The 10,079-nt window shown below is 39.0% G+C and overlaps 1 protein-coding gene across 1 annotated transcript in view; it reads left to right on the top strand.

Annotated features, from left to right (window-relative positions):
- tbca.L (tubulin folding cofactor A L homeolog) overlaps positions 1–9,813 on the top strand; it is a 27,515-nt gene extending 17,702 nt beyond the window's left edge. Inside the window, exons 2-4 of the mRNA XM_018265446.2 lie at positions 5,603–5,708; positions 8,717–8,803; positions 9,569–9,813. Of these exons, the coding sequence (XP_018120935.1) occupies positions 5,603–5,708; positions 8,717–8,803; positions 9,569–9,649 (274 nt within the window). The 3' untranslated portion in view covers positions 9,650–9,813. The remainder of the gene's footprint in view (positions 1–5,602; positions 5,709–8,716; positions 8,804–9,568) is intronic.
- Positions 9,814–10,079: the final 266 nt, after the last annotated feature.

Here is a 10,079-nt window from a genome sequence, read left to right as displayed (position 1 = left end):
ACTCTAACGCCTGAAAACAATTTTAGTTCTTGCTAAATATTTAAAAACAGGAAACATTGGTAGGACCTGTATAATCATATAATCGGTTCACTATCATTTAGTTAAAAATGTTATGTTGTTCACAAAGCTCAGATGGCTCAGGGAGAGTAGAAAAGCAGTTTTTGCACTTTCCGAAATTTTAGCATGGCCTGTAGTAGGAAGCATGTTACTGTGCATATTTGTATTGATCTGCTTCTTTACTAAGCCAATGTATGCTGTTGTAGGAACACTGAAGAACAGAAGAACACTGATTAACAATTTGTTTTCCTGATACCAAATGCAATGGCAACTGGACCATAATATGTGTTAAAGGGCAAATATAGCTGTTATAAAATGTCTAAAATCCAATCAAATGTATCTAATGTATTTACATTAGTTTTGTTGCATGCGCAAAATCATACCCTGTTACACTGATTTGTGATTTTCCCAACCTAACATCTGTCATGGCATGCTGTAAGTCACTGACCGATTTCACCTGCTCTAATTGGCTGATTTCAGCACTTCGCAGTACACTACTCGCACATAGGGTAGCCACCTGGCCGGAATTTTACAGGCCTGGCCGGTAAAAATGATGGTTCATCCCAATGTTATTAATAGAACAGAATGGTTGCTTGTTTATATCCTATGGGAAGAGGATTCATAAAGATAAAATTAGCACCAACTGTTAAGATGTTTGTGCAGATATGCTCCTTTTAGTCTTATGTATGTTACCGTGTATTTTTTATACATATATATGTGTTTGTATATATATATATATATATATATATATATATACTGTGCTAAGCAACCGCACTCTGTACACCGGACTTCTTGTTATTGTTTGCGGGTGCAGGGTCAATTGTTTTCATATGCAGAAGTAGTATACAGACCCGCACACCAATATTTCTTTCCAAAATGTTTATTTAGTGCATTAATCCGACGTTTCGGCCCACATTAGGGCCTTTTTCAAGGATCCTTGAAAAAGGCCCTAATGTGGGCCGAAACGTCGGATTAATGCACTAAATAAACATTTTGGAAAGAAATATTGGTGTGCGGGTCTGTATACTACTTCTGTATGTATATATATATATATATATATATATATATATATATATATATATAGTGTAAAGTATAAGTACCAAGGAGTTCCATGACCATATAAAAGCAGAAGACCTGTTGTGTATTATAATAATGTAACTCCTGTTGTATATGAATCATATGACCGATTTCCACCATAAAGCCTGGCTGAACAACCAGACCCAGAGCAAACCATGCGCCCTGAAACAACTCATCAGCACCCTGCCCACCCAAGACTCCCACCAACTGCAAAAGGCCAAATAACACAAAAAAATAAACAAATTCAAAGGGCAATACGTCTGTGACTGGAGGAACGAAATATCAAACTCCTGGAAACTTTCTATCTACCAATCACTGGGGAGAGAGTACAGACTGGCCCCATATCTGGAAAGGCTACAGAACTCCAAAGACAGACAGATCCTGAGTATGTACAGACTGAGTGCCCACAACTTGGAGATAGAACTGGGACGGCACAAACAGACCCAGAGAGAACAGACTGTGCCAGCGATGTGACCAGGAGGCAGTGGAGGATGAGGCCCACTTCTTGCTACAGTGCCCCAGATACTCAGCACTGAGGGACACCCTCTTCCAGAGATTCTCCTGTCACATCCCAGGCTTTAAATCCATAAAAGAAGAGAGTAAAATCCACTACCTGCTTTGGCAATGCTTAATGTATTTGGTCCTTCCAATAAAGCTCATTCGATTTGATTTGAGAGAGAGAGAGAGAGAGTGTGTGTGAGAGAGACCAATGGAAAGAGAGAATGTGTGTGAGAGAGTGTGAGCGTGTGTGAATGGGATGTGCCAGGGAACTAGAAAGGAGGGATTTCTTTCTCTGAACAGATGACTCTTTCAAATGTTTGAATGAGGCAAGGCTACTGTATATAACATACTTGTCAGTGCTGCTCATTAAGATGTGGGCATTGTGCCTGGAGCAATGTATCAGCTGTCAGACCACTATTACTATTTTTTTTTTTTTTATTTGTTCCCTCTCTGAAACGTCTTTGTTGCTTTTGAGGTGGTTTGTGGCTCATGATGTGACATTAATAGAAAAAAAGTGATTGATTTAACAGGGCATGAAATACTTTTATCTCAAATAGTCTGCTGGTTATGTCAGGTCCCACATTCACTGACACGTCCTATCTGTCGCTACTACCTTCTCTACAGTCTGATAAAACCTCTCACTGTGCCCATTTCCAGGTGTTTAGATATTTGTTTGGAAATTCAGCAGCAGAAGTGCCTTTATGTTTGTATAGTTTTACCCTGTACGGGTATGGGACCTGTTATCCAGAACGCTATTGACCTGGGGTTTCCAGATAAGGGATCCTTCTGTAATTTGGATTTTTATACTTTAAGTCTACTAGAAAATCACATAAACATTAATTAAACCCAATAGGCTGGATTTGCTTCCAATAAGGATTAATTATATCTTTGTTTGGATCAAGTAAATGCTAATGTTTTATTATTACAGAGAAAAAGGTAATCCGTTTTAAAAATTTGGATTATTTGGACAAAATGGAATCTATAGAAGATGGCCTTTCCGTAATTCTGAGCTTTCTGGATAACGGGTTTCAGGATAATGGATCCCATACCTGGATATTAATATCTTTTGCTACAAACTGGTTTTATCCCGTATTAAGGGGGAACATCTTCTTTATCACTCGTATCTACAGCTTGAAGGGCACCTACTGGTACGAGAGCAGAAATACTGGCATTTTGGATTTTGTGTAGATCATGAATATGTGCTTTTGGAATATTCCGTTTATTACATTTATTTATTTTTAGATTTAGCTACAATACATTTTTTATTTAAATGTTACCTTTTTACAGTTATGGCATGTTCATACACAGTGTTAAAGGTAAATTAAACCTCTTGTTATATTGCCTTTGTATGTGTCCGTTATAACTGTGAAGGTATAAATGAAAAATTATGATCCTATTGCAGGGCTTGCTCTAGCTTGTGCAAAAGTGACACTTATTTTTATTGTGGCTCCTCCACAGAGACCTATATTAGCTATATATTATTTATGTGAGGGTCAGGGTTTTCCTGACCCACCCTGCTCCAGCCCACGCCCGGCCGCACCCGCACTTCCGGGGTCCTTTCATAGACCCGCCCCGCTGATGACGTCACAAAAGGGCGGGGTAAGCAGACGCGAGACTATAAAACCGGAAGCCGGCATTTGAAGGTGACTGGCGGGGAGAGCAGGAGAAGAGCTCAACCCGCACCCGCGAAGAGCAGTGCAAGGTCGACCCGAACCCGCCCGGGTATCAGGTCGGCCCGCACATCACTAATCTATTTAAAACAATAACTTAAGATCAGTACTCAACAGACACCTACCTACTCACTTAACTACCTGCTGCACACACCAATAAGTAATATCCCATTAAACCTACCAGATAATCCTATATTTTTTTGATACATATAGAGCGTGGCAATGAGTTAGAAAGAAACATAAAAAAATATCTCTACTCACCTCCCCATACCTATCATGGATAGGAAACAAAGACTTCCCAATAGGCACACACAACCCTATTATCTCTCAATGGAAAAGTAATGGCTTAAATAACATTCAAGACATACTAGATGATAATTATTCTGTCCTCTCTCATACTAAACTATCTGAGAAATTCAAATTCACTACATCACACATCTTCTTAAGACTCCAAATCACTCATTTTGCAAAACATATTTTAAAACAATTAACAGATAAAGATAAAGAGAACCCACTTAATCAAATCATTAGAATCTTAATTGAAACTGAAATTGAAAATGAAGAAAAACCTAACTTTAAATGGATCACCGAGATCCCAAACACTACAACATCAGTAATCTTAAAACAACATACAAAAATTATGAATTTACTTCCAGCAGGTAGATATCAGGAAATGTCTCTTCAAATTCTCCACAATTCATATCTTACCCCAGTTAGGGTCAGGGCACACGCTAAGATTCAGGGAGATTATAGTCGCCCAGCGACAAATCTCTTCTTCTGGGCGACTAATCTCCCCGAACTGCCTCCCGCCGGCTAGAATCAGAGCGCTTTGTTTTCAGAAGTCGTCTGAGGTTTCTTCATGAGGCTACTTCGGAAAACTAACTGCCAGCGATTTACATTCTAGCCGACGGGAGGTAGTTCGGGAGATTAGTCGCCCCGAAGAAGAGGAGATTTGTCGCCGGGCGAATAATCTTCCCGAATCTGAGCCCTGACCCTTAGAAGACATAAAATGGGTAATCTGTCCTCTGATAATTGCCTTAGATGCCGTTCTCCTAAAGCAGAATTAATACATAACTTGTGGTCTTGCCTTTCACTTACAAACCTTTTGGCAGGAGGTTCTCATATAGTGCGCAGATGGCTGGAAAACCACTCCATATACAAATGGAATGGGCATTTCTTATCAATACCACATCATACACGCAATTAACAAAAGCAGAAAAAGACTTGATGGGAAAATTAGCAGCAGCAGCTAGAAAGACGATACTAAAACAATTGTTTGACACTGAACCACCATACATAATGATGGTGGAACAAAAATTACATCATATTTTCCACATGGAAACCAAAAAAGACTCAGCAACATTTTTCAACATGTGGATAATGAAAATAAAATCTCTTCCACAGCAAATCATACATCTCACAGTTTATACATTAAGATGCACAACATGGTATGACCTGGAAACTTTAAAAATCCACCCAGTGGTCATGGAATCGTCCCGTTTCCTCAGAACCGTACAACAGGAAGGAAAACAACCAAACAACGCACCCCCAGCGATTCTCCAAATTAACAAACTATTGGCCTCTTAGAGCTTTAGAACATGGGCAGATTCAGGGAGATTTAGTCGCCTGGCGACTAATCGCCTCTTCTTCAGGGCCAGCAATTTTTCGCCTGCTAAAATGAAAAATAGCCTGCGGCAATGCACTCGCGACACTTCGATTTCCGAAGTTTCCTCGTGAGGCAACTTGGGGTGACTTCGCAAATCGAAGCACCGTGAGTGTATTGCCGGAGGCGATTTTTTATTTTAGCAGGGGGAAGGCAGTTCGGGGAGATTGTCGCCCTAAAGAAGAGGCGATTAGTCTTAATTCCTCGTACGGTCTTTACAAAAATCTGTAAAGAGCTGAGAATTAGAAATGTTATTAATAGTTACTAAATATTAACGTAACTATATGTATTATTACATTTCAAGTATACAATTCTTCTCAAAATATAAGAAGTATTCTGTTACAACAAGAAATAAAAACAAGTTGGGAAAGAAAGGGGTGTAGTACAGGGATGAGGGCATTATGATCAGCAAAGACAGTGTTCAACAGCTATTGGCATTGATGCTTTTAATGGAGAACTAAAGTTAAAATCACTGGGGTGCCAAATATTAGTCCTTAGACCCCTGTGTGGGGTTCCTCCATGAACTGTTATATAGGTTATCTGGCCCAATAAACATATCACATGGTCCACAATGTAGATAATACTTTTAGTTTGATGTGAATGTCATAGCCAATAATGTTTCTTCTCTTACTAGTCTTGCCAAAGAAAAAATTATGTACGAGAAAGAAGCCAAACAGCAGGAAGAAAAGATTGAGAAGATGAAAAGTGAAGGAGGAGATGAATATGTTATTAAGAAACAGGCAAGTATTTGGTGTGGCTGTTATAAGTACAGGTATGGGATCTGTTATCCAGGGGGTTTCCGGGTAAGGGGTCTTTCCGTAATTTGGATCTTCATGCCTTAAGTCTACTAGAAAATTATTTAAACATGAAATAAACCCAATAGGCTGGTTTTGCCTCCAATAAGGATGAATTGTATATTAGTTGAGATCAAGTACAAGCTACTGTTGCATTATTACAGAGAAAAAGGAAATCATTTTAAACATTTTGGATCATTTGATTACAATGGAGTCTATGGGAGACGGCCTTTCCGTAATTCGGATCTTTCAGGATAACGGGTTTCCAGATAACAGATCCCATACCTGTAGTAAATTATTTTTTTTAAAACGAAGACATGCATATTTTTTAATATTTGCTAGAATAGTTGGAATTCAGCACCACAAAAGTTATTGTTTATAGCCAAGATCATCTCTGTGACAGTATCTCGGTGCTACAGTATCGGGTGTGTAACTGGTGTGGGCCTAATGCACACGGAGGAGAAGACTGTTGTGAGCAGGGCCCTCTGATCCTATTCTTATTTGGTAACCCTTGCATTGGAATCCAGAAAGCTCGGAAGCTGGGGTTTTCCTGATAAAGGATCTTTCTGTAATTTGGATTACCATGTATTAAGACTACTAAAAAATCATTTCAATATTAAAGAGGTGGTCACCTTTAAGTTTACTTTTAGTATGTTATAGAATGGCAAATGCTAAGCAACTTTTGAATTGGTCTTCATTATTTATTTTTTATTATTTGACTTTTTTTCTAATGACTTTTTCCAGCTTTCAAATGGGGGTCACCAACCCTATTTACAAACAAATCATCTCTAAGGCTACACATTTATTGTTATTGCTACTTTTTATTACTCATCTTTCTATTCAGGCCTCTCCTATTCATATTCCAGTCTCTTATTCAAATCAATGCATGGTTACTGCTAGCAACCAGACTTCTTTAATTGCAAACTGGAAAGCTGCCAAATAATTACAAAACCACAAATAAAAAAACATTAAAAACCAATTGCCACCAATAAGGATTAATTCTATCTTAGTTGGGATCAAGAACAAGGTACTGTTTTATTATTGCAGAGAAAAAGGAAATAATTTTTAACATTTTTTTAATCATTTGATTACCTTCCGGTAATTTGCAGCTTTCTGGATAATATAACTGATCCCATACCTGTATATTAAAGTAATGTCCTGTGTAAATTGCTGGCACTATAAATATTAATCATCACGATGATGATGATGATGATGTAAAAGGGACTCTAATCTAATAATTATGTTGCATAAAGTGCAACTGTCAGTAAGTACACCGCTGCACTTTTACATGGTGCTCAGTATAGTGCTCCATACAGTACATAGGGAAAGTGCACTGAACAGTATCAGGAATAGAAAATAACTGTTCAACCCTGTTCTGTAATAGAAAACCAAACCTGGTTATGGCGAGATGGGCTAAAAGGAGCCAAAAAGCCCTTCACAGGCAATTGCACGCAAAGTGAAGCCTTCTGTAATTACTTGTCTCATGCCATACACAGGCCCGGAATTGTGGAGAGGCCACCAAGGCCCAGTCCTAGGGCTGCAGGATTTTAGGGGGCGGCATGCTGCCCAAACACACCCACATTGGTTCAGAAACTGGGGATGAGCTGGAGATACTGTAGTTTTTTTTAAAATTCCCATGCGCCAATCCCCATTGCTCCGGTACCGATGATGAAAATTTGAGCAAATAAAAGGGAGGGGACAGGGGCGACAAATGACTGCGGGCCTAGGGGAGCCCGTCTAGTAAATCCGGTCCTGGCCATACACATAGCATTGCTTTAATACCAAAAACGAGAGTTTAACTCTCACATATGGCATTATGGGCAGAGACATGCAAATCACTCCGTTATGTCCCATTGGCCAACGAACTAACTATGTACTAATAAAGATAGTTCCACATTTCATACAACACAACTCAATACAAGTTCTGCCTTCAGGCTGCCTCCATCTTTTCTGAAGTTTTTGAACTATGGCTGAGGGACTGGGTTGTTAGTTTGGCACCAAGTGCCAAATGTAGCCAAGAATAAAGTAATGGGCTTCCTGGCATGTTCTTGTCATACCCAGAGAGACCCTAGTTAGCACACCACAATGACAGCTGATGGCTGCTGCTTCCATACTATTAGCATTCATGGAAAATGTAACTTAGTTATTCAGTAATTAATTTCAGTTTGGCAGCGCCTTTGTCTTTATTTTCATATGAACGAATTGTATTTACAAACGGAATTTCTTCCTCCTGGCAACTGAGGGGTTAAGAGATGTCTCATAACTTTAAATATATATCAAATATATATCATTTCTCTTTACCTTGGGATTTGCACAAAGCGATATTTAAGAGTGTGTAGGCAGAAAATATGTTCCCATCCGGTGGGGTGCCAGTTTAGTAATTTTACTCCCAGACGCATGGTGAGAATATCATCTCTCCCAAAATGAAGTGCGGAGATAAGTAATAACTTTTTATGCACGATAAGCATCCAAATACAGGCCTGCTGTTTCTGCTTTTCATTTCCTTCATCTTCCTTTCTCATATAGCCCCCCCCCTGCAGTGGCCTCGCAATGTGATCAATATACTCAATCAGTTTTTTTTTTTTTCCTGCGGTAATTATCTCAATGTGATATGATCTCAGCATAGTATTTCTTTATTACCTGCGAGATGCAGGAGATTTGTGTGTGGCCAGCTGATGCCAACGTGCCCGAAGGGGGCTGACGAGAAACAGAAGAAACGTTTTTAATTTGAATAAACTTTTTAACAAAGACCGGAGTATAAAGATCCTTCTCCCAAACTGTTGTTTTTGTATATGAAGGAGGGAACAGATCTGAAGATGGTGCCCACTTGTTGTTTGTTTATCCTAATTCCCTAAAATGGCAAAGAAAGATTTAATTCACAAAAAAATATGGGTTCTTTTAGGTGTTTAGTGTCAATTTTATGTAGATTTTAATTAATAAATGTTGTCATACAGACAGAGGTTTTACAGGAATCCCGAATGATGATCCCAGACTGCCATCGCAGATTAGAAGCCGCATATGGTGACCTTACACAGCTTCTGGTGAGTGCATCCCATGCGTGTTGTAGGCAGCACTATACACTGACCCCTATTACATGAGGGTTTCTTCTCAAATTGAATTTGAATGTAACATATACATATACATTTACTTATTAAATGCAACTTAGACAGATGTCTGTCTTAAAGGAGAAGGAAAGCTACCGAAGCAATTTATTGCCAATAGATTAGCCACAATAGTGCAAGCTATAAGACTATATTTATTCTGCAGAATGCTTTACCACACCGGAGTAAACATCTCTAGAGCTCTCTCTTTTGTGTTTAGGATAGCAGCTGCCATATTAGCTTGGTGTGACTTCACTTCCTGCCTCAGTCTCTCCCTGCTCACTTATAACTCTGTGCTGAGATTACAGCAGGGAGGGAGAGAGGAGCAAACTGAGTACGCTCAAGCCCTAGCCCTGGAGGTTTTACCAGGCAGCAACCAATCAGTGAATTGAGGGATAGCCACATGGGTTGATTTTGAATCTGACCTGCATGCTAAGGATCAATTGCAAACTCACTCAACAGTTATGTCCCATGTGGCCCCCCTTCGAGTCGCTGACTAACTCAGAGTTAGAGAGCTGAATAGCAGAAAGTAGTATTCTGGCTATTATGTTAGACATCCAGTCACTCCAGCCTTTATACATTACATTTTTGGCTAACTAACTAACTACTAAATTTTTTTTTTTATACACTGAACTGTTCCTTTAATATGCAAAATGTCACTGTTTTTGCTTTGCCGCTCAATGAAAATATACTCGTTGTGTTTAGGAGAATGAAAAAGAGTTGGAAGAGAAGGAAGAATACAAGGACGCACGTTCCATGTTGGATTCGGTGAAGTTAGAAGCATGAGAACTTTTGGCCTTTTGTTTTTTTTTTAATTTGTAAAAACAGTAATAATCCAGGTACTGCAAGGTCTGGACAAATCTCAGTTTGAAGGAACATGAAGACACTTATTCCAAATATCTGTTATCCTGAAACATTCAAACAAAATAACAATAAACAAGTAGAGACAAGCTTTGTGGGTACTGTCATTTTTCTTATTCATAAGTCAATTGGGACTGAGTTTGGGATCAGTGGGAAAGGGGAGGAATTTTTCTTTTGTAAAACTCTCCCTGCTCGTGTTATTTTCCCTGTCAACTGAGTGACACATTTCTGTATGTCATCCATGGAGTCCAAACTTTGTAAAAGAATTTCTGGGAGTCATTTTTCAGGCTGGTCAGTTTTTCCAGAACTAGGACATTGTCCATTTTGTCTTTTATGAAGTAGAAGTCTAGGATCA

The sequence above is a fragment of the Xenopus laevis genome, chromosome 1L (assembly GCF_017654675.1).
Source record: "Xenopus laevis strain J_2021 chromosome 1L, Xenopus_laevis_v10.1, whole genome shotgun sequence".
NCBI lineage: Eukaryota > Metazoa > Chordata > Amphibia > Anura > Pipidae > Xenopus > Xenopus laevis.
This window is presented reverse-complemented; position numbering and strand designations above follow the sequence as displayed.